General features: G+C 47.9%; 9 protein-coding genes across 9 annotated transcripts; 7 read left to right on the plus strand and 2 right to left on the minus strand.

The window, feature by feature from the left end:
• Positions 1-220: 220 nt before the first annotated feature.
• LACBIDRAFT_313845 (uncharacterized protein) lies at positions 221-2,392 on the plus strand (the record flags this gene model as incomplete). Its single annotated transcript, XM_001877399.1, has 8 exons — positions 221-375; positions 428-794; positions 851-1,012; positions 1,061-1,120; positions 1,175-1,555; positions 1,609-2,036; positions 2,097-2,247; positions 2,306-2,392. The coding sequence occupies 8 exons, from the start codon at positions 221-223 to the stop codon at positions 2,390-2,392; spliced, it is 1,791 nt and encodes a 596-aa protein (XP_001877434.1).
• Positions 2,393-2,520: 128 nt separating this feature from the next.
• Positions 2,521-3,172, minus strand: LACBIDRAFT_313846 (aminophospholipid-transporting P-type ATPase; the record flags this gene model as incomplete). Its single annotated transcript, XM_001877775.1, has 3 exons — positions 2,521-2,938; positions 3,062-3,072; positions 3,128-3,172. The coding sequence occupies 3 exons, from the start codon at positions 3,170-3,172 to the stop codon at positions 2,521-2,523; spliced, it is 474 nt and encodes a 157-aa protein (XP_001877810.1).
• A 479-nt stretch (positions 3,173-3,651) lies between these two features.
• LACBIDRAFT_293137 (uncharacterized protein) lies at positions 3,652-4,620 on the plus strand (the record flags this gene model as incomplete). The annotated part of the gene is made up of 4 exons (XM_001877400.1): positions 3,652-3,784; positions 3,836-3,920; positions 3,980-4,242; positions 4,302-4,620. The coding sequence occupies 4 exons, from the start codon at positions 3,652-3,654 to the stop codon at positions 4,541-4,543; spliced, it is 723 nt and encodes a 240-aa protein (XP_001877435.1). The 3' UTR covers positions 4,544-4,620.
• Positions 4,621-4,931: 311 nt separating this feature from the next.
• Positions 4,932-9,643, plus strand: LACBIDRAFT_189016 (aminophospholipid-transporting P-type ATPase; the record flags this gene model as incomplete). Its single annotated transcript, XM_001877401.1, has 22 exons — positions 4,932-5,298; positions 5,349-5,500; positions 5,554-5,762; positions 5,810-6,094; positions 6,153-6,328; positions 6,383-6,400; positions 6,451-6,806; positions 6,846-7,016; positions 7,075-7,296; positions 7,346-7,594; positions 7,647-7,730; positions 7,779-7,893; positions 7,941-8,027; positions 8,082-8,227; positions 8,284-8,398; positions 8,455-8,498; positions 8,550-8,783; positions 8,839-8,981; positions 9,036-9,061; positions 9,115-9,298; positions 9,348-9,437; positions 9,490-9,643. The coding sequence occupies 22 exons, from the start codon at positions 4,932-4,934 to the stop codon at positions 9,641-9,643; spliced, it is 3,627 nt and encodes a 1,208-aa protein (XP_001877436.1).
• A 545-nt stretch (positions 9,644-10,188) lies between these two features.
• Positions 10,189-12,656, plus strand: LbNOXR (NADPH oxidase regulator NoxR). Its single transcript, XM_001877402.1, has 9 exons — positions 10,189-10,518; positions 10,570-10,694; positions 10,808-10,909; positions 10,967-11,171; positions 11,221-11,295; positions 11,350-11,524; positions 11,577-11,849; positions 11,905-12,251; positions 12,305-12,656. The coding sequence occupies exons 1-9, from the start codon at positions 10,429-10,431 to the stop codon at positions 12,551-12,553; spliced, it is 1,641 nt and encodes a 546-aa protein (XP_001877437.1). The 5' UTR covers positions 10,189-10,428; the 3' UTR covers positions 12,554-12,656.
• A 25-nt stretch (positions 12,657-12,681) lies between these two features.
• On the plus strand, positions 12,682-13,966 carry LACBIDRAFT_313850 (uncharacterized protein; the record flags this gene model as incomplete). Its single annotated transcript, XM_001877403.1, has 3 exons — positions 12,682-12,751; positions 12,799-13,222; positions 13,279-13,966. The coding sequence occupies 3 exons, from the start codon at positions 12,682-12,684 to the stop codon at positions 13,964-13,966; spliced, it is 1,182 nt and encodes a 393-aa protein (XP_001877438.1).
• Positions 13,967-14,029: 63 nt separating this feature from the next.
• LACBIDRAFT_231930 (uncharacterized protein) lies at positions 14,030-15,598 on the minus strand (the record flags this gene model as incomplete). Its single annotated transcript, XM_001877776.1, has 4 exons — positions 14,030-14,618; positions 14,674-14,907; positions 14,967-15,032; positions 15,090-15,598. The coding sequence occupies 4 exons, from the start codon at positions 15,596-15,598 to the stop codon at positions 14,030-14,032; spliced, it is 1,398 nt and encodes a 465-aa protein (XP_001877811.1).
• A 2,092-nt stretch (positions 15,599-17,690) lies between these two features.
• LACBIDRAFT_313853 (uncharacterized protein) lies at positions 17,691-18,058 on the plus strand (the record flags this gene model as incomplete). Its single annotated transcript, XM_001877404.1, has 3 exons — positions 17,691-17,767; positions 17,825-17,954; positions 18,011-18,058. 3 exons carry the CDS (start codon positions 17,691-17,693, stop codon positions 18,056-18,058), a joined length of 255 nt encoding a protein of 84 aa, XP_001877439.1.
• An 811-nt stretch (positions 18,059-18,869) lies between these two features.
• Positions 18,870-22,479, plus strand: LACBIDRAFT_313854 (uncharacterized protein; the record flags this gene model as incomplete). Its single annotated transcript, XM_001877405.1, has 3 exons — positions 18,870-19,349; positions 19,403-19,495; positions 19,546-22,479. The coding sequence occupies 3 exons, from the start codon at positions 18,870-18,872 to the stop codon at positions 22,477-22,479; spliced, it is 3,507 nt and encodes a 1,168-aa protein (XP_001877440.1).
• Between the last annotated feature and the right edge of the window lie 189 nt (positions 22,480-22,668).

Here is a 22,668-nt window from a genome sequence, read left to right on the forward strand (position 1 = left end):
CAAGATGTGAATAGTTGCAGATAGAGATCAGTGTGATAGAGCTCCAGTTGAAGGAGGAGACTAACTTGAGCAGTATCAATCTAATCTATATAAACACCCGCAAATAGCGGTTCCCAGAAACTCATGCTCTGCGAAAAGGTGCATAAAGGTTTGCTCTGCCTGTACCACGGCTTGCTGACCGCTCGCTCTTTGCAGTCTGACCTTCGTTCTCCGTACGGGGATGGCGGGAGCGAGGAGACCCACCCTAGGATTCCCCGGCACACCGATTGCAGACTGCACAGAAAATCCCCAGAAAGGAGGCCGATCGGGGGAACACCTTGTGGAAGGCGCACTCGTCACTGAGTGCGATCACCTTGATAGCGGAAGGCGCTCAAGGTTTCCCCTCTCATAGAAACTGTGACTAGGGATGTTTAAACCTCGATAGCAGGTATAGGAGTCCGATTACAGGTTGCATTCAACAATCCACGGCCATCATCATGTCCAACCTACATAATTTCCTGGTGGAACATGCGATGTTCTCATCCCCTCAACCTAATGAAGACTCATCTACCGACATCACAGACATATCTCTAGTTGAAGTCCCGTTGCTCGAGAGGGAATGGAAAGCCAAGCATGCTGTGCGAGACAATACCCTTGTTCAGAAACTTTGCAGCACTCTCGAGAACGTCCTTGGAGATACCCTCTTATCAGCGGATGCCGAAAATCAACTCCTATCACGGTTTTCACCTCGGATACAGCTTGGTGCGTTTGGTCGAGAAGACTCTAACTGGATACGGAATCCAAGTGAAAGGCATGTAAGTTTCTAGTTCTTCGTTCGATGTCCAGTAATTTGGGCTGATCTTTGGATCAGAGTCAGACACTGTTGTCCATAGGTGTACTTGACACTTTAGGGGACTGCTTGTGGTTATACGGTAGACACAACCTGGCAAAAACAGAAAAAGTTGCGGACAGAGGGAGCTCCAGGATTGACTATGGTTTAGAAGTGGATGGCGAAGACGGGAGTCTCCTCGAGGTGACATCCCCATCGGTCATGAATAATGTTCGCGGGCTGTTACCGTAGAATGGTATCGAGCTGTCGTGGGCTCCCGGTCAAACTTTGGCACCGAAGATGCTTACAAAGGTGAGTAAACTACCTTCGTCACCTACAACGCTGGCGTTTAAGAAATACATCTAGGCTGCATTGACTCTGGGTCTAAGACGGATGGAGTGGCTCTTTATTACATGTCATAATTACTGGATCGTATGCCGCCTTGTGAGGGACAATCACCACCCCTTCCTTGCCTACTCGCCAATGATCAACATCGATGACTCTTCAGTGCCTTTTCGAGCACTCTTTGGTGCCATGTTGTCCGTTGTCAAGAATGTTCCTGTCGAGCCTACCGAATTCAATCCCAATATGGAACTCGATACTCTCAAAGAACAAGACGAGGGTCCTTCACCTGAAGATTACATCGATGATCGCTCACCGCATTCAGGTAGTTTAATAGCGAACGATCCTCCGAATACCCGTAACTGTCACCACACTGGCCAGAGGAAGGCTGAGTCCCGGCTAATGGTTTGTCCACGCCTCCTGTTGCCGCTCTTTTGCCATACTCTTTTATTTCTTAGATCACTTCATCCTCCCAAAATTCGCCTGAATCCTCCCAAATCTGGATACATCTCCACCCCTTCTCAAACAATATTCTCGCCCTTCCGCTGTGCGCCAATAATGGGAATCGGCGCTTGTGGTTGACCCGGTTTGTGGGGTCGGGGTCAACTGGCAATGCCTGGCAATGTTGCTTTGATGGCAGCGTTGACTTTCTCGTCGTCAAGATTGTCGAGGTGCTACGACGTGCTGACGCAGACAAGCGACAACGGCTCCATGATGAGTTCAACATCTACCTTACCTTGGAGCAGGCATACCAATCTCGTCAATCACGTAATCGTGTCGCTCCCCAATGCTATGGTGCATTCGAAGGGAATGGCGTGGCCGTTCTCATTCTCGATTTATGTGATGGCGTTCTGAATGAGTGGGAAGAGCTTAACGACTCTGAGCGGTAAGCAGTAGCAATCATGCCGAAGCAATTGCTCTCATCGATGATCACGATTTCCTGCAGATCTCAAGTGTTTAAGTTGGCACGGGACCTTCATTGTATTGGGATAATTCATGGAGACCTCGAGCCCCGGAATATTGCGCGTACTCGCGAAGGAGGGTTCTGCCTCATTGACTTTTCGGAGAGCAGAAGGCACACTTGCAAGGGGAGCAAGGTATATGACACTTCACTCACTTGATTGTTTACTAATCAGGCTGCCTTGTCAAAAACAGAGGTGTGTTGAACTACAAATATTGCGAAAGCAGTTGTGGAAACGACAGCCTAGTGTTGCCCCAATGGATGGACATATCCGGCCTTAAAGTACCTTAATGGACTTCAAAGTGACCTCCGGGTTTGGAGACCTGTATGAATACCAATACAAGAACCTGAAAGCGAGAGGAATCATATATGGATTTCTTCAAATATATGAGCAACACTGTCTTGGTCTCTAGTCTAGTAACCAGATAACCGCGCATTTGATTTTGATATCTTGTACGCCGAATGATCTTGGCCTGACCCTGTTTTGCCGCATTTCTGTCTGGCTGAAAGCAAATCTACAGTTCCGCCGCATGCACTGCGTTGCACGGACTTTCTTGATTGCCTTTTGGACCTGCAAGATCTCTGAGTAACGGAATCTGTGGGAACATCCAGTTTCTACATACCGTTCTTGACTCAGGAATGTAACAAACTCTTTCCCGACAAAATCCCGCACGAGGCAGAAGAGCGGGATAAAGATGAGGACAAAGTAAAAGACACTATTCGTCCACAGCCGGTGAACGATGTCAGAATATTTTCCAATAGCAGGAGCGACAACCGCACACAGGGGTAGAAAATACTTGGTGAAAATGAACGACCCAGAATACGGTCTAGATTAAATAACCAAGCACCAAAGGATAAGTTTGATCATCCGTCTGTAACTCTAGGCGCCATGAACTTTTGTTTTGTAAAACCGGAATTGCGAGATGGCAACATGTATCAGCTGAACGAGCAGCTTAAAATCCTTGGGTAAGGAAAGTCATATATACATTTGAGTAATGTTGAGGAAACTTGTTTACCTCAACTCCAGAGATGCCGACACCGACGTGGGCTGCCTGAATCATACTGACATTGTTGGCACCATCACCAATTAATGGCGAGGAAAATAGTCTTTTGAATTGTCATAACCAATTTCACGACAAGCGCCTTCTGTAGCGGCGATAGTCGGCCTAAAGTACAAACAGGTCAAGCCGTTACCCACAAATATAATGCGCAGAGCGCTCAAATCAGTTGCCCTGCACGCAGTTTACTGTTCACCTTGTGCCATGCGGTCCCGCTCTTGCGTCCCCGTTCGTGTACCTTTTCATGGGTGAGCATCGGTGTAATCGGCGGCGCAACTTGAGAAGCAACAGCCTTTGCTAGCGTTGCTGTGTTGCGCAGCAGCGTAGTGCCATGGGTGTTTTAGAGAGCCCATGCCTTGCGCTTGGCGTTCTACATGCGGTGTATTGCGGCTGTGCCCCACCTCTAGGCCTAAGTATATCATCTTCTCGACTTCCTTCCCCGTCCAGCACTTACATTCCTTCCTCGTTGACCAGTATTTTCAATGGGTGCCAAATTTCTCTGCTGCCTACCTCTCCGGCTGGGCGTCTTAGTCATCTCTGTCATACAATTCCTTATCTGCGGAGGAGTTGCAGGACTTTTATGGTGGGCGCTCTGCTTCAACCACAAGAACGATGGTAAGCCGAAAATCTTTGAAAAATACACGCGCTTTCATACTTTTGCTTTAGTTTCAGTCGTCGTAGGAAACATGAAAACGACGGTTATCATAGTCGGTGTGATCTATACCGTAGCTGCCCTCGTTGGTTTATTAGGGTGAGTACAGTTCACGCCTGCCCAACTTGACGAACTAAAACGGAAAAAAACCTCATTAGCTTTTTGGGAGCGATTTTCAAAAAGAACGGCTTTGTTAAAAGCTTCTTCGTTCTTCTAGCGACGGTTTTTGGCTTCCAAGTCGGGAGCAGCATCTGGTACCTGATAACTTTCTATCGTACTCGTGGACAACCTGTCGAAAAGTGTATCAACGGATCAACAGACACAGAGAAGATTGCTGCTTGTCAAGCATTGGCCGCCTATTCCCGTGTTCCCCAAGGAGCGATGATTGCCTCTGTAATTGTTCCCATTATTGTTCAAGGCTGTATGTTTCGAAGTTTCCTTCGCAATCTTCGCAGATACTCATAGGTGTTGATCTTACAGATGCATGTTATGTCGTTTATCAATATTCGAAACGTCTTACCAAGCAGAGGCTTGATAAAGAACGGTTGTCAACAGCGTTCAATTCCAGTGGAGCTACATACCAACCCGTGAAGTCAACCGAAGATTCATATCCATTGACTCATGGCAAAACCTATCCATATGCTGATGCGCCTAACTCGTTTGGATCCTCGGCGCCGCACAGTGGGGGGCACTATAATAACAATGCGGGCAACAAGGTGTAATTTATGGCATGTCACGGATTGTATATTGTAATTTATTATGGGACTTTTAATGCTTAATCAACTGGGATGAACGAAAACACCTCGTCATAAGTGTTTGTGGATGTTGTGCAAGAGCGTTATTATTACATGCGTTGTTGCGGCCCTGCTGAACTGCAACTAATTTCGGTCTCGCAAGGTTGGCAACTGGCTGGCCATGACTGACGACTTTCTACGGCTGGTATCTCAGGCAAATCCTGCAGCAAGGAGATATCAACCAGCAAGCAATGGCTACCCACCATCCGGTTCGACTGTTCCTTACAGTGACAACCAATCCCCGCAATTAATGGATCCGTTCTTCGACGATGAGGATGACAACGCGCCAGACTCCGCCTTTGGGCGCCCAGCGCCTATGCAATCTCAAGAAAGTGGTCTACCTCTGGCGCGCTCAGCCGCGCCTCCTGCTGGTGTGGGAGGATCAAAAATAAGCCTCGGAGATGGTTACCCGCAAGGCTGGAACTTTGACGACGATGACTTTCGACCGGCGGACGGGCCAGCCTTTTCTGGGTCTGCATCATTTCCTCGGTTGAAACACCCACCTCACAAACCACCAATATCCAAAACACGGAAGTGGAAATGGCCTTGGCGGAAGGAGGAAGTTTCAACTGGAGAGCGGATTATCGCGTTGAACAGTAGCGCAGCCAACGCGGACTTCTGCTCCAATTTGATTTCAACGAGCAAATACAACGTTCTTTCCTTCGTGCCTAAATTCTTATTCGGTATGTCCACTCATCCAGTCCACACTGAGACACCACTAAGCCGATTGTAGAACAATTTTCGAAATATGCGAACTTGTTCTTCTTATTCACTGCCTGCATCCAACAAATACCAGGCGTATCACCAACTAATAAATACACTACCATTGCCCCTTTGGCCGTTGTGCTTTTGGCTTCCGCGTTCAAAGAGATGCAAGAAGATCTGGTAAGCAGACTGAGAATGAGACATAGCTTTCCCCATCTTATTCTCGAACTTAGAAACGTCATCAATCCGACTCTGAATTGAACTCACGACTGGCCAAGGTCCTTACACCTCAATCAACGTTTGCAGAAAAGAAGTGGTTGGATATTCAAGTGGGAGACGTTGTTCGGCTGGAAAACAACGATTTTATCCCCGCCGACTTAATCATCATAAGCTCTAGTGAACCAGAAGGCTTATGTTACATCGAAACATCAAATCTAGATGGGTATGTGGTCCACCTTCTGACTTGACTTTCCCTCTAAATCGAAACAGAGAGACCAATCTCAAAATCAAACAGGCCTCTCCACATACCGCCCCCCTCACCTCACCTTCTCTAGTCAACGCTCTTCACGGTTCCTTGCGTTCCGAACAGCCAAATAACTCTCTGTATACGTATGAAGGCACTTTAGACCTTATATCGGACGGAGGGATTCCCAAACAGATTCCGCTCGGCCCAGATCAAGTATTACTACGTGGGGCGCAACTTCGGAACACCCCGTGGGCTTATGGACTTGCAGTCTTCACAGGACATGAAACCAAGCTCATGCGCAACGCAACGTGAGTATGCGACGAGCGGTCGAGGTCTATCAGGCTAATTTTTTATTTATTTTACAAGCGCTGCGCCCATCAAGCGAACGGCGGTAGAACATCAGGTCAATTTGCAGATCGTCTTTTTGTTCATTTTATTGCTGGCACTGTCCGTCGGGTCTACTATTGGAAGCAGCATCCGAACCTGGTTTTTTTCCAGTTCACAATGGTATCTTTTCGAATCGACGTCACTATCAGGTCGAGGTGAGTCTGATGTATGTACAGGGAGCCAGAGGCTATACTAACGCCCATCGTTAGCCAAGGGTTTCATTGAGGGTTTGTGCCATTTTGTATTGCCTTGCATCAATCTTACTCTTTTTTTCTAGATATCCTTACCTTTATCATCTTGTATAACAATCTTATACCCATTTCCCTCATCGTAACTATGGAAGTCGTCAAGTTTCAACAAGCCCAACTAATAAACTCCGACCTCGACATGTATTATGCTCGCACCGACACGCCAGCACTCTGCCGTACATCATCTCTCGTCGAGGAGCTGGGTCAAATTGAATATGTTTTCAGCGACAAAACGGGGACACTCACGTGTAACGAAATGGAGTTTCGATGCTGCAGCATTGCCGGAACAGCATACGCCGACGTAGTAGATGAAACGAAGCGGGACGGAGAGGATGGGAAGGATGGGTGGAAAACATTCACAGAAATGAGATCAATGCTGGAATCAGTAAACAACCCGTTTCTAGATGGACCTTCAACATCGCAGACTACTGCGGCAGAACAAGAAACAACCGTTATGCACGAGTTCCTGACTCTTCTCGCCGTTTGCCATACTGTGATCCCAGAAGTCAAGGATGGGAAAACTGTGTATCAAGCGAGTAGTCCGGACGAAGCAGCTTTGGTCGCTGGAGCTGAACTTCTAGGGTACCAGTTCCACGTATGTCAGATTTTTTTTTTCAGCAAACAACTTTCTTGAAGTATTGATACCATTTCAGACCCGGAAACCAAAATCTGTTTTCGTCAAAATTCAAGGTCAAACCCAGGAATTTGATATTCTCAATGTTTGCGAATTCAATTCGACGCGCAAGCGAATGTCGACTATAATTCGAACTCCAGAAGGGAAGATCAAGCTGTATACGAAAGGTGCTGACACGGTCATACTAGAACGGCTTAGCAAAAATCAACCGTTCACTGAGAAAACTCTGGTTCATCTGGAGGTAAATGGGTTGTAACATGCATAAAGACACGCTTACAAAATTGCAACAGGATTATGCGACAGATGGTCTGCGAACGCTTTGTCTCGCGTTTCGTGACATCCCTGAGCAAGAATATCGACAGTGGGCGAGTATCTATGACCAGGCCGCATCAACCATCAACGGACGTGGAGAAGCCCTTGATCAGGCTGCCGAACTAATCGAAAAGGATCTCTTTCTCCTGGGTGCCACGGCTATTGAAGACAAGTTGCAAGATGGTGTTCCCGATACCATTCACACATTACAAATGGCCGGGATCAAGGTAAAATTGTGGAGCTTGAAGACACCTTGAGACACTAATCAATCGCTGCAAGGTGTGGGTTCTGACTGGGGACCGACAAGAGACTGCTATCAACATCGGAATGTCTTGCCGACTGATTTCAGAATCCATGAACTTAGTAAGTCTTTCATTGCCATCGATGGGGGCTGGACTTATCATACACCAGGTCATTGTCAATGAAGAGAACTCCAAAGATACGCAGAATTTTTTGACAAAACGCCTTTCTGCCATAAAAAACCAACGGAACTCCGGTGAACTTGAGGACCTTGCGCTTATCATTGGTCAGTCTCATCACGATATCTCTTGGCAAAATTTGACGATTCATTAGATGGGAAGAGTCTTGGCTTTGCTCTGGAAAAAGACTTGTCAAAAATATTCTTGGAGCTTGCTATCATGTGCAAGGCTGTAATCTGTTGTGGGTAACGGGCGAAACACCTGCTTTTTAAACGTCTTGACCTATTTATTCTAGGCCGAGTATCACCGCTGCAGAAAGCGCTTGTCGTGAAATTGGTCAAGAAAAATCAAAAGGCTATTCTCCTCGCCATTGGTGATGGTGCCAACGATGTCAGCATGATTCAGGCAGCCCACGTCGGTGTCGGCATCTCTGGAGTTGAGGTAAACAAGTTTTTTTTCAACATTACTCAAATATACACATGACTTTCTTTATCCAGGGACTTCAAGCCGCTCGTTCAGCTGATATTGCCATCTCGCAATTCCGGTTTTTGAAAAAACTTCTTCTAGTTCATGGCGCCTGGAGTTATAGACGGTTGTCCAAACTTATCCTTTGTAAGTGCTTAGTTAAACTAGACCTTCAACGTTTCAACGCTTACATTCTATACTAGATTCGTTCTACAAGAATATTGTGTTGTACATGACGCAATTCTGGGTATGTATCCAATATCTGTATCCCTCCGTCTATGAGCTAAACTCAAACCAGTATTCGTTTTTCAACAACTTCTCAGGCCAAATTGCCTACGAGTCATGGACATTATCCATGTACAACGTTGTTTTCACTGTCCTCCCTCCACTTGTTATCGGAATTTTCGACCAGTTTGTATCAGCAAGAATATTGGACCGATACCCGCAACTTTATATCCTTGGCCAGAGAAATGAGTTTTTCACGAAGACGGCATTTTGGCTTTGGGTTGCAAATGCTCTATATCATAGCCTTGTGAGATATCTATTCATCTTCTAATTGATTGGGGCTTCTTTGACTCCGACCCCAGATTTTATATGGTTTCTCTGTGATCTTGTTTTGGGGAGACCTCAAGCTGTCCGATGGTTTTGACAGTGGCCATTGGTTCTGGGGGACGACTCTGTACCTCGCTGTACTCCTCACTGTGCTGGGAAAGGCTGCGCTGATCTCTGAGTAAGTTGTTGCACTTGAACCCTGGTAAACGTTCCCACTGACCTTCCCCTCAAGTTTATGGACGAAGTACACGGTTATTGGTATGTTCACCTTGAGGAAAGTAACCTCGTACACTTTCTCACCCTTGATTTAGCTATCCCTGGGTCGTTCATTTTCACCATGTGTTTTCTACCCCTCTATGCGGTTGTCGCTCCTGCTATTGGCTTTTCGACGGAGTATTCTGGTATCGTTCATCGGCTGTGGACGAATAGTGTCTTTTATTTTGTTCTCATGTTCATCCCGATCTTCTGCCTCGTGCGGGACTTTGTCTGGAAATAGTTCGTGTCTTTGTGGTGAGTAGTGGCTTAAGCTGACCCTTGTCCGCAGCTATCGCAGAACGTACATGCCGTCATCGTATCACATCGCACAGGAACTCCAAAAGTACAACATCCCCGATTACCGGCCGAGGCAAGAACAGTATGTATAAACTGGATGTTCCCACAAATTCCGGTTCTCACCCATCTTGCAGGTTTCAAAAGGCAATCAAGAAAGTCCGTGCAACGCAGCGCATGCGGCGGAATCGTGGATTTGCTTTCAGCCAGACGGAGAGTGCAGGAAAACAGGAGCAGGCCAAGATCATTCGAGCGTACGATACATCGAATGCAAGGCCGTCTGGTTACTAGACTAGAGACCAGGACCGTGTATTAACTGAGAACATCTTACTTTCCTATTATGGTCGGTGGGTGACAGGACGTACGAAATGACGAGTGGTGGCTTGCAACGAGATGACGATGGTGATGGGCCATGGCAACCTCAGATATTTTTCGACGTCGAGGTGGCGTAAGTATGGCCTCGCATGGCCGGTGGGTGCCAAGAGATTTCAGTTGAGCCAGCCTCATCTAGCCTCATGTTTCCTTCAAAACTTCTTCACTCAATTATACCCAATCATTTGCCCTCAAGAGTCAAAAATGCTTGTCCAGGATATCAGTTCCAGCTCCGATGACCAAATGGGGCCAGTATTGATGCAATGAGCGGAGGCACAATAGGTTGCATAACTCGGAACTGAGTAGGGCTGCTCTACTTACTGCGCTATTGGAACAATGTCAAAATAGCTGGTAATAAGGTGGGTTCAATGGGGAATGGGCTTGGCCTTCCCGTGCCGGCAGCAGTTGCCGGGACGACAACAATCAGTGATACAAAGTTGATACAAGGACGCGATGACCCTCGCTGGTCCCACAGGGCCACAGGCTTCACAAATATATACCTACATAGTTCAATTTACTGTTGCTGCGCATCCCCAGCTTCCCCGTTGTCAACGTCGTTCCCGAGACTGGGTCTCTTATTTCTTTCTTCTTTTTTCTTTTACTTCTTTTTCACCCTTTGAACTCATCCTTGGCCGGATCATTCACGTTGCATCTCGCGTCAGGAACGCTGCTCTGATATTCATCTCTTCTAATCACCACCCACCATGTCTCTCAAGGCAGAGCTCGAAACTTGGGCAGCAGCCCTAAAGGCATACGACGAGGAGGACTTTGAAAAGTCCCTGGATCTCTTCTCTGTGAGTCTTGTTGTCCTATTTGTCGCCTGCTCAACTCACCTTCCATCAAAGCGTATTGCGGATTCCTCCAAGATTCTCACCAATATTGGCCTGATTTATGCGACTCTTGGAGAGCACGAAGCCGCCGTTCAGCGCTTCATTGAAGCCACAAACTTCGATCAATATTTGGCTGTCGCGTGAGTCTCCATAGATTCGGCGCTGGTAGCGAGTCAGGTCTCTTACATTTAGAGTTGACAACCTCCGACATTCCGCCTATCTTTATCCATCCAGTTTCTAATCTTTCCTGTAGATATTTCCAATGCGGAGTGTCCAACTTTCTCCTTGCGCGCTACGAGCTGGCGTACAAGGATTTTGAGGAAGCCTTGCTGTATCTTCGTGGGAATCAGGCCATGTATGTCGTATTCATGGTTGAACCATATTTGCCTTACTCAAGTATACCCGCCCACAGAAACTATGAACAACTTGGGCTCAAATTCAGATTATTTTCTGCCGAGGTCTTATTCAATAAAGGCCTAGCCCAAATCTACATGGGCCGCGCACAAGAAGGTTTGGCGGACATGGAAGAGGCGAGACGGGAGAAAGCGACTGATGAACATAATGTTATTGACGATGCAATTCAAGAACGTGGCGAAGGATACACTGTCTTCAGTATTGTACGTCCAGTCGAATGCATGAAACCCTTTTTGTTAACTCCCTCATTAGCCAGTTGGGGTGCTTTATCGTCCCTCCGAAAAGAAACTTAAGAATTCGATGCAAAAAGATTATATGGGAAAGGCTGTAAATTATCCTACGCCCGTTTATAAAGTGTGTTCTCTTACCATGTCTCTTCAGAAACTCGTCGCAGCAAGTGACCCCAACGACATTTTCACCACTTTCACGGGTTCAACACGATTGAAGCAAGGAATTTCGCCTTCGGGAGTCTTTATCGATCGCCCCGACATAGAGAGCGCCGTGATCCCTTCTGTGACGCGCAGTGCTTCGGTGCCATCTAGCACTGCTCCATCGAGTAAGTCAAAGATAATTGACGATTATAGCGCCGTTCTCAATTTTTTTTGTAGGGCAACCCGCCGACGGAGTAAGGTTGGCTGGAGTTGAGCGGTCCAGGACGGCTATGAATCCGCCGCAGAGTGCAAGGTTAGCCTCCAATAAGGGACCACCTCCCCGGCCACCAATGTCAGCAGGCGCTTCGATTGGAAGGAGTAATACCAATATTACTCCAAGCCGCCCTTCTCCCAATGCGACCATTGGCGGACCGGTACGAGGTTTGAGCGTCCGACGCCCTGGAAACGCGTCTCCGGGTAATTCTTCTCCCCCGAGGGCCCCTCCAAAAGGTAGGTTGCCATCGTTTATCTTGTTGCGCCCGATGACACATAAACGGTCCTCTAGATGACGCTCGATTGACTGAGTTTTACGACGATTATCTCGATTCTTATGGAGGGGACGCACCTATCCCGCCAATTGCACAGCCTGGACCTGACCGTATAGCTGCATGGGCCCGCACAAATGCAAATCCTAATTATCCTCTCGTCCGCAGTGGCTCCCGTAGTGCGCCTACCAGCCAATATACACCAAGTTCCTATGGGGGCGGTGGGTCATTGCGGCGCAAAGTTACGAAGAGAAATAATCCCCGGGCGCCAAGCAGAGTACAAAGTACATATGAAGAGGAGGAAGAAGGATACGTCAGCGGAGAATATGAAGACGGGCCATTTGAACTGACGCTGATCCGTGTCAAGGTTTATATTGTTGACGTTCTGTTACCGCGTAAATTTTGATCTTCTATTTACAGCTCCATTATCAGGATGACACAAGAGGCATGACGCTTACTCCCGACACCCCCTTCGCCGACTTCATGGATAAAGTCACGGCGAAATTTGGCAAGCAGATAAACGGGCTTGGCCTCAAATTCAAGGACGAAGACGGCGGAAAGGTTACCTTGCGAGATGAGTCCGATTACGAACTCGCGATTGAAACAGCTCGCGAAAGCGCGAAGGGGAAGCCTGAGGGTAGATTGGAACTGTGGTGTATGGATCTCTAGATTTTTGGGAATTGGATGGAAAGATACATACATTTTGGATAATTTGTACCTTTACTGTGTACTGCTACAGTTATGACTAAGCAAAGTTTTTCGATTCGTTTTCCTTGACGCACTGTTTCCTAATTGAAATGGGTCTCGGAGGCAGGAAAATCAAGCAGCGGATTCCTGATGACCCCAGGAATCTGTCGTGGGCAGACGGTATGATCTCGTCGTCTCCTTTTCTACCCTTTACTAATATCACACAGACGCTGCTAGGTTTGGCTCCAACTACCTCTCAAAGTTTGGCTGGGATGCCTCTCAAGGGTTAGGCGTGGATGGCGAGGGAAGAACATCCCACATCAAAGTCTCTCACAAACTCGATATGCTCGGTATTGGCGCAGCGCACCAGAAAGACCCAAATGGGATCGCTTGGAAGCAAAACAAGGATTTTGAAAATTTGCTCAAACGGCTCAATGAGAATGCAACGGAAATTGTGGACGGCAAGGAGGAGCAGGATGTGGTGAAGGAGGAGACGCCAAAAAAGAAGCGGAAACAAAAAGGGGACGAGGAGAAGGACACGAAGAAGAAACGACGGAAAACTGAAGACAGCAGCCCGTCGGCTGATGAGGTCGTCCCGGATTCATTACCTGCCGATCCTGCGCCCGTGAGGGTTGCTCCTCGATATAGAGCGTATGCGTCCTCTCCGTTCTATTGTATTGTTTCCCTGGCTAATACTACCCTTCCAGGCATCGCGCGAGAGCTATCGCTGCCAAATCTATCACCTCCAAATCAGCTGCTGCCATCTCAGAAATATTAGGTATCGCACCCTCCTCTGGGCTCTCTGTTACCACCACCCAAACAACTGGGAAATTAACGTCGCTGACGGACGATGCAACAATCGAAAAGTTGACCACTTCCACCAAAAGCGTCGCGGATTATTTCAAAGAGAAGCTTCTCGTACGGGCAACCCAATCTGAATCAACCACGCCAATATCCGAGCAGGACGCGTATGATCTTCCCAGAAGCGGCCTGGGGTCCGGCCGTGCGCGTTTTGAGATTCAAGAAGACGATTCCGAGATGGGGGCACGCCGTGTCGGGTTATCAAAGTTTTCCTCACTCATGTCATCCCAATTCCTTGCTGCTACTTCAACCCTTTCTACACCTCCGGAGAAAACTCAAAGTGAAGACGTTGCTACGACCCAGCTGGACATGGTGGAGGAAGAGCAGACGAGTGAAGAAAAGAGAAAGAAAAAGAAAGGGGATAAAGATGAGAAAAAAGAAAAGAAATCGAAGGATAAAGTCACTAGAACGGAAGTCAAGGATCCAGATACCCTCCAGACTGCTTCATTAGACGATGTGGATAGAAAGGCGAGGAAAGCGCAACGAAAGGCGGAGAAGAAGGCAAGAAAAGCTGCCGAAAACAATCTTCATTAGCTTGAATACATATATATACCGGACTGTCTTTCCGAAACCGCGTCCGAACAGCTTGATATTGAATTAGAGTTCGTTTGAGATGGCATCATCTACAATAGTCCCGTTCTCTGCTAGAATGTCCTCCTGATCTCCCGTGAACTGATCAAGGGCAAGCAGTACCTCGGGTATAACGTCTTTATCGACATGCTTGCCCCAGAGAATGTCCAAGTGTTCGTAACTATGAAGCCTTCTGGCCAGAGTATGTTCCGGCAGTTGAGCTAGCATCGTATCAATATCCACCAAGCTATCCGAATCACCATAGAGCAGCACGATTGGAGTGACGATATTACGTGTGGGGAAGCGTGCCGGTCGATAAGAGCTGACGGAAGTTCGGGCGACGGGGGAGAGGACGTCGTCGTCGTACATCTGGAACGCCCCATTTCGCATTATTTGGAACCAATGCACAACCGACTTGACCGACGCGAAAGAGTACAAGTGGGCGTATGCGGCGATCTTCTGCTGCGTCGAGATATTACGGCTGTGCCAGTTGAATAACCAGACCAACGATCTGTCGATAACTTGGGCGAATATAGGTGGGTAGAGTATGGATTGCCACATTGTGGCAGAGGATAGAATTGATTTGCGGCCAAAGAAAAGAAATAATAAAGTTGGCCTGTGGGCAGACTATTGAGATATTTATTCCGGATGAATGTAGTGAGCAGACATACGATGATTTCATAAGACCATCGACAATGGGTGCTGCCAACCCGGCGGGGCTCATAGCAGGTGCTAGAGCGATAAAAACATTGACTTTCTCATTAAGCTGAGGATGTATGCTAAGGGCTGCAAAAGCCTGAGCAGTGCCCTGACTGAAACCGATATAGCTTAATTTTTCGGCTTTCGTGACTTGAAGAATATAGGTGATTGAGTCTGGAATATCATGCCAAGCAAAGTCGTCAATGCTGGGTACATAACTCTGTCTCAGCGTTGTTGAAATTCAAAAGTCATGCGGAAATCGAACCTGAAATCCCAAAACTTTGACGACCTGGGACTGTGGTGGATAGATTTCTTGGAGTACTTGTTTCCTCTGTCGTCGATATCATTGGTGAGCAGCAAACATGGATTGAGATAGAAAGCACGCTACCGGTTGTTCCCAAGCCATACATCATATCCTCGCTCCACCAAAGCAAAGGCCAAGGAGCGTTTAGGATCCGTCAAACAGACCCATATCTCACTGTTCATGAGAAGACCATGATGAAGATAGACGACGGGCTTCCCGGTGCTCGTCCCTGGGTTGGTTCTCCTTTCACCCATCTTGGAGGGGAGCCGATGGAGTCCCAAAAGGTAGCCATCCTTGGTCAGGACGACATGTTCCTCATGGGTGTACCCATACAAACTACAGAGTTCGCCAAAGTCTCTTGCATTGAGAACACGGTCGCAGGCCTTCTTCTCGTCGGTCTTTTCCCGTTTGTTGCCGCGGATGTGGTGGAAGAGGGCGCGGGATCGTCGATAGAACCAATTAATTACCGGCTTTGGCAATAAGAGAACGATGACGAGACGTAAAAGAGACTCGAAGGCCAGAAAAGTAAAACCTAGAACGAGGGCGGTATAATCACTCGAAGAAAGTCGACCAATCAATGGAACGCGGGGCATAGGAGCAAGACAAAAATAGTAGTCAAGGTGCTACCAGGGCTCGAACCTGGGTTTCGGGAATCTCTACCGGAGTTATTTTTTCAGATCAAAATCCCGAGTGATAACCACTACACTATAGCACCCGTAGCAACTACTTTTCTCTATTGCCTCTGACTTCTAACCCAGCTTTCTACACTCCCTTTCATAGCTTCAATCCCGTGCGTACCCCGTAAATGACGTCTGAAATCATACGCCCGGCTGAATACATATCCACAGTTCGACGTCGTTGACAAGGTCTTGTCCAACGCTTCATACACCAGGTCGTCCAAATCTGGGTACGGGCATCGCAATCCTCTAGCAGTTGCAAGAATCGCCTTCGCGTGATTTTCGTATGCCACACCAGTAATGACGTCAATGCCCAAAGCCGTTGAGCCACTAGGCTTGGGAGCTTCTTCTTCTTCTTCCGAAGAAGCAGCCTCTGATGACGACGAAGGGTGCGCTTTCGAAAGGTGACGTTGAAGTAGATGTTTATATCCAAATGCTTGCCCGCAATCAGCTTCAGGGCATATGTAATCCCGCTTGCCGAGATGCTTCACATTGGTGTGGGTGACCAACGCTTTTTTCTGTACTGTGCATTAGCAAGAGCGAATGTGGAAGGTGGTGAACCCACAGATTTAAAATCTTTTCCACAACCATCCACATCGCACTTCCAGTCTCTTCCCAATTCGCCGCCTCTTCTTTTCTTTTTCGCAGGCAATTCAGTATCCTCATCGTCCTGTTCGGAATCGGCTGCTACATTATCTAGTTCCGCCTCGAGATCGCGCTGTTCGTGCAGCTTCTGGTGGGCCCGAAGACCTTTTTGCGTTGTAAATACCCGGCCGTTGCATGAAGGGTGGGTGCAACTGGGAGGGTGGGAGGACCGAATGTGGTGCTGGAGCGCCGTCCAAGTTTGGAAAAAAACCGGTGCGTCCCCATGTTGTGCAAGGCAGTTCAAATGAGCGCAAGTGTAACGATTTTCTGAATGATAGATATAAGAGTGCATGCGAAGGGATGTAGTAGACTGCCAACCATCATGAGTTCTCTGGTGTGTTCGTAGGTGTTGATTTGTGTCGAAAGATCTTGCGCATCCAGTATGATCACATTGATAGGGCTTTGTTCCAGGTGGTGCGTGTACGGAACATTCGTGGGCACGCAGTTGATGGTGTTTAGGAAATGTTTCATCGCATCCTTCAGCAGAACACTATCGCCGTATTTGATGAGAATGAAGTAGAGATGTCAACAGATATTGCTCACCGAGAATGGTTTCACTCCATTGTGCCAGTTTTTATGGACGTTGAGGTGCTGAGAGGTCCAGAAACGCTTCCCGCATTGAGTTTTATCGCACAAAAACGGCTTCGCAGAATCAGGTAGATGCGTGCGTGCATGAGCGTGTAGATGAGTTTCTCTAAGATAAGATTTTTGACAAGTTTCGCATACGAACGGCCTCTGAAAAAATAGTTAGAGGGTATAAGAAATATTCGGAAAAGGGCGACATACATCGCCTGTGTGGGTTCGTTCATGTTCAATCAGGCGGGACGGTTTAGTGTAGGCCTTGTCACAAGAATCGTAAGTGCATTTGTAGCGCCTCTTGGTAGATGGAACGAGGCGCCCGTTGATAAGAATGGGAGGCGCAGAAAATGTAGCTGGGGATTGGTATGAGTCGTCCGACTCTGACAGGATGCGCGTTGGCTCAGGACTGGAAGCAAGATGTAAAACCAAAGCTGCCTTGCTACTGGACGCCTTGCGCTTCCCGAGAACGGTCTTGGATTGGATCACTGTCGTGCTAGAAGCCATTCAACGCAAAATGTCAATGAACGTGGTCACCGTCTGGTAAAAACTTAAATTAAAATAGCAGGCATATATGTACACGTGATGGCCATAGCTTCAAAACATGGACACACGCGTTTTTGCAATTTGCATCCAACTGTTATTCAACTAGGGCGTTACTGGACCCATGACTATTTAACGAAGAATTCACTCGACCCGGGCCACAACATTTGTGATCAATGTGTAGATGTCAGCCACCCTCAACACTTCAAACGTACACCAATCGAGGTCAGCCTCTGTACCCTTTATGTTGAGTCGTAATCAGCATTCTTACTGCTCCGACGATGGCCCTACGACTTCAAACACTTCGCCTTATCATCTCTTGTATGTCCCTAGAAACCTAACATCGCATTGATTGCTGAATCCTGTTTCGTCTTGTAGGCTTCATCGTCTTCCTGTCCGCCACCTCTCTGTTTTTATTCGTGTTTCTATCACCAGAAGCATCGCAGCGGGGTATTGTTGGGTTTTTGATATCATTTTACTCAGTGAATTTGGCCAGATGTTTTTGGTCGTAAGTTTATCTTCCGTCCATTTATGACCCATTGGCATTTTTGCTTGTTTTCACAGGATCACTCGAAAGCCATTGTTCAAATATCCGCAGTCCGTTGGCTCTGAAGTGGTCAGCCTTTTCATCCTTCTTCCTTTTCAGCTAAGTGAGTACATTTTTACTGCGAAATTAAAACGTTCTTGCGAGGTCCGGCAGTTGTCTCCCTCATCGTTCCGATAATTTCATTCACCAAAGTCGAAGTTCACACCGAAATAATAATTTTCAAAGTATGTGTTTTCCTTGGTACCTCTATCCGTACGTTCTCTCCGCAACGGTTTGCGTCTCTTCCGCTGATCCCTGAGCAGATATGATATACACCGCCACCCTCATAATCTTTGTTATATTGACTCTTGCTACATACGACAGAGACGTCTGGGCTCGTGACATAGACTCTTCTCCTTCACCCTTCTCTATCCCCATTCTTTTCGCATGTCTGTTTCCTCTACTTTCCACTCGGTTCTCTGCTACTCGGCCTCTCATACAGCAAGAATGCAGCCAATCGACGTCCTCGTTTTGCCTCCCTCACTGCAACTGTTCGAACAAGACGGTCGGATCTCCTCCCGCGATCCACGTTCGCTCTTCGGGTGCTGGGAACGACGCGACGGATAATAGCGGAAGTCTGGGGCCCTCTTCTCTTGTCAGGATACCTAATGCGGCAGAAAGGAGGACGTCTATAATTGTTAGTTTTGATGTTGTTTGAGTAGATGTGGCTCTACGCGTGAAAGACGCGTGCCCCAATCTAAATGTCACTTGACGCGAAACGTCACGCGTGACGGATTTGAGCGTGACCCTTTGTTCAATCTCTACGTGTCTAAGTCTACTGCCAGCTGGCGAATCTACGGCAGGTGGCATCGTGCGACGTTTTCTTCGACGCGCGCAATGTCCTACACGAAGAAAATCTCCCTTCGCATCCTCTACACTATCAACAATTCGCCTCAGTACATACTTGCTCGATCCCAGGGACCTGTTCCGGTCTCCCCGGTTTTCCATTCACCAGACACAAGCGACTCGAATACTCTTTACGCCACGGTTAATCTCAAGACTTGTCTTGAAACCATCGCTCGGTCTAGTCCAGAGCTTGCTCAAGACACGTCTCGAGATTTTTCGGTTTATGTCCTCGACCCTCTGGAGTCCAATTCTGCGCCAGCTCCCGTGCACATATCCAACACGACGAATGGCGAAATTACCACTAACACAAGCCGAAAAGCTGCAGAGCAACCCAGAGGAGTGGCTGTTGGGTTTGGTTTGATGTCCTTAGCGCTGCAGTCGCCAGAGGGAGACATAACATCGGTGGTAGGGACGTTAGTGAAGCAAGGTTCGCCTCTAGAGGCTCTTGAAGTGATATTTGCCCTCCGTGAGGTTTGTATTCGTCATTTTTAGTTGTTGTCGGGCTGATGACCTTGGTCTTTTAGTTTTCCGGAGTAAAAAACCCAACATGGGGGGCCTTAGCTGCTCATATTCCTAAATCTAACCATCCTATATCTTCTTTCGGGTCTTCGACCAGCGTAGGCTCAATAATTTTTCTACCTGAACAATTGAACTCAAGAAATTATAGCATTCCAACACAACCGTGACCTCCATAACGTCTTCACACATGGCCTCATCATCGTACCAGACGACGCTTCACATTCCCTCGTCTTCATCAACGATACTCCCGCCACCGGGAGCCACAGAGACATCTTCGAACTCTGTTTCAACGCTAGCTTCAATACACTTACGAACTGCGACTGCGAAAGCGAAAATAAAGCGAAAGAAAACTGTGACCTCAAAGCCTTCAACAATACCTTTCACTGAATCCGATAAACTGTTTTACACTGCGGAAACGTACATCGGGGGCCCAAAAAAGAAAGGAAGACCCAAATCGACACACAAAAGTTGGGCTCCAACCGATGGGACCTCAGTTGCATCCTGTTCCGGCTCTGACCATCATGAAGACGTAATTGTGATTGACGTCTCCGACAACAGCAATGACAATGCCACAAGCGTACCTGGCGGCGATGATGTTCGGCCATCCAGTATTTCTCAGCGACATTCGGACCAATCTGGAAGTTCTTCGAAACCCTCAATATCACAATCAAAGCCGAAACCGAAGAAAAAACGGTCGGCTCCTGACCCATCGATTCCTCCATTCTCAACGGCACCACTTATCAGACGCCCCCAAGAACCTCCTATATTTCCTACCCCTTCCCAACCCAAAGCTGAGCCGAAAGCTGAAACGCAAAAGGACATAACGCTGCTTGACGTCCTTGCATTACTCTCCGCCACATCACCCGCGGATCCCGGGTCACAGAATGCAGCGATACTAGCAGCTCTCAACTCCATTGACTCATCTCGTAAACTTAATGATCAGCATATAGAGGAACCTAACCCTGCACTGATATCTGCTCTCAAACAACTATTATCAATTTGTTCCAAACCCTTGTCGGGCAGTGAAGAGTCCCCGAGCCAGTTGAGCAATGATCAAACTCCACAGGCAATCAGCTCACAAGAGGATGAGATCGTCGTCTTGGATAAAGAGAATGTCAACCCGAGCGTGTTCCGAAGACGAGCACAACGTGATTACGAGGAGGCGAAGCTGCGTGGATCGCCTCCCCCGGCGGGTCCCAGCTTAGGGACCCCTTTTGCTACGGCTGGCCAAGTTGAGCGGCAAGCGCAAGGTCCGCGCTTGAGCAGCCGGTCTAATGAAAACTCCCCAAGCAAACCAGCTCCAACTCCGTCAGCTATATCAGGTGGCGCACCTGAACTTGGGAGAAAGCGAACATTGAGTGACTTTTTGGACGGGGAAGATTCTCGTCGCAACCGAAGCAAAGCAAGAGAACGAGAGCGGGCAGAGAGGAGGGATGCTCACCGCCATGCGAAGTCACACCGCCAACAGACTTCCACCAACAACAGCTCAAGGCATTACTCAAGATTGGTTGAGCAGCCGCGCCCAGAACAGTCCTCAACTTCTTACTATAGAACTGGAGTAGAGCCTTGGACGTCTCCTCCGAGACCCCGGCTTGTCGACATGTCGGATTCATGGGAAAGTGAAGTAGAAACCGCACAACCACGCCCATTAGCCTCTCCAAAATCTCATAGAATATCAGCATCCTCACCTGTGAGGTCCAACTCTGTCCACCTCCAAGCTCGGAAAAAATACGTAGTTCCAGCGTGGGCCAGAACAAGTACAGCCACGCAGCCCAGGCTTTCAGAGGAGGCACAACGCGCCATGCAGAGGGCTGAGCAGGAAAAGAAGGAGAAATTGGAAGCAAGGAAAAAAGCTGCCAGTTTGAATGCAAGACAGAGAACAAAAGCTGCAGCGTCGAAGACAAATACCAAATTCTGCGCTGCTCCAGCTTCTAAGGAATCCCCCTCACGCGTAGAGCCTGTAACCGTCGCCCCAACGAGCAGCTACCCCTTAGTCGCTGCGGCCGGTATATTGCCCCTATACTCATCTTTCTCGTCTAAACACTGCCGAGCTTCTTCTCCACCACCCGATCCCCCGCCTTTCCCGAGGACGCCAACACGAGAAGGGCGAACAAACCGCGTCACTTCTGGTGGATTAGCCGATTCCCTCTTCACGCCTATATCGAGAAGTGAAAGCCTGTTTGGTAGTGCCCGGACACCATTATTCTCGCCGAAAATAGTTTTTGGAATTTGCTCGTCGCCGCTAAGTAACCGAAAGGCGGTGAAAAGGTCGCCGAGTCGGCCTCCACTAAAGAAACAACATCTCGCAACTGCAAACGCCGAACAGGTCCTCCAAGGATCTAAGTTTCTTGGCAAAGACAACGAGGATGAAATTGTCTTGAGCTGGGGATTGGAGGGCGCTTTTGAGGAACTTCAGTGTCCACCAAATTCCCAGTCACTTACCAGCAGTGACGTCGACGTGGAGGAGGCAGTAACTCCTGCGAATGAATACGTCAGCGAGAAAAAAGATCCTGATACTGAAGACGCTGATGATTCTGATAATGTTGGTGTTCGCCAACATTGGGAAGGCCTTCCTCCGTCTTCTCCCCCACCGCCAACTAGCCCTGCTTTGATGCCCCAAGATCCAGAAGATGAGGAAATGGGGGATCTGGAACTTCCATTCCCAACGTCAGACATTGACGCTGACGGTAGCAGATCCGAGTTTGCAGGCCTCAGCGAGGACACTCCTGCCTTTTCCGAAGAAGAATTCGCTGCTTGTCTCGCCAACGGCGATTTTTCTGCCTTTTTCTCCGACGACCAAGATTTGGGAAAAGACATTTCCTCTGACGTGGATGTCTTTGACCAGTTCACGAATTTAAATGCTCCGTCAGACCAATCTGAAGGAAAACAAGCCCCAATGGTGAATATGGACCTTGAAGAAATGGATTTCACGGAATTTTGGAAGACCTTCAAGCCATTGGTCGAGGAGAACGTTGGTATGGATTTTAGCTCCGAGGTCGGAGACTTGAGGGGGATGAAGACTTTGGATCATGCTAAACTGGCGGACGATATGCAGGCCTTGTTGAGTGGGTGCCTAATGTAACATCGTCTCCTTTTTCGGTTGCCCCATGTCATTACTGCACTTTAGGAAATGTTATGTTCGATAAGATTAGATCTGACAGTAACCTTATCGGGACACGCCAAAATTTTGATCCTTATCCAAACCTTTCACTGCGAACCAAAAAATGGTCGAAGGTGTTCACCACCATCGTCCAACGCTAAAGCAGGTTTG

The sequence above is a fragment of the Laccaria bicolor genome, genomic scaffold (genome assembly GCF_000143565.1).
Source record: "Laccaria bicolor S238N-H82 LACBIscaffold_5 genomic scaffold, whole genome shotgun sequence".
NCBI lineage: Eukaryota > Fungi > Basidiomycota > Agaricomycetes > Agaricales > Hydnangiaceae > Laccaria > Laccaria bicolor.

Coding starts and splice junctions, on each gene's coding strand:
- LbNOXR (XM_001877402.1), top strand. CDS start 10,429: ATGTCTCTCAAGGCAGAGCTCGAAACTTGGGCAGCAGCCCTAAAGGCA. Junction 10,695..10,807: donor GATCAATATTTGGCTGTCGC/GTGAGTCTCCAT, acceptor TCTTTCCTGTAG/ATATTTCCAATGCGGAGTGT. Junction 11,296..11,349: donor AAGATTATATGGGAAAGGCT/GTAAATTATCCT, acceptor ATGTCTCTTCAG/AAACTCGTCGCAGCAAGTGA.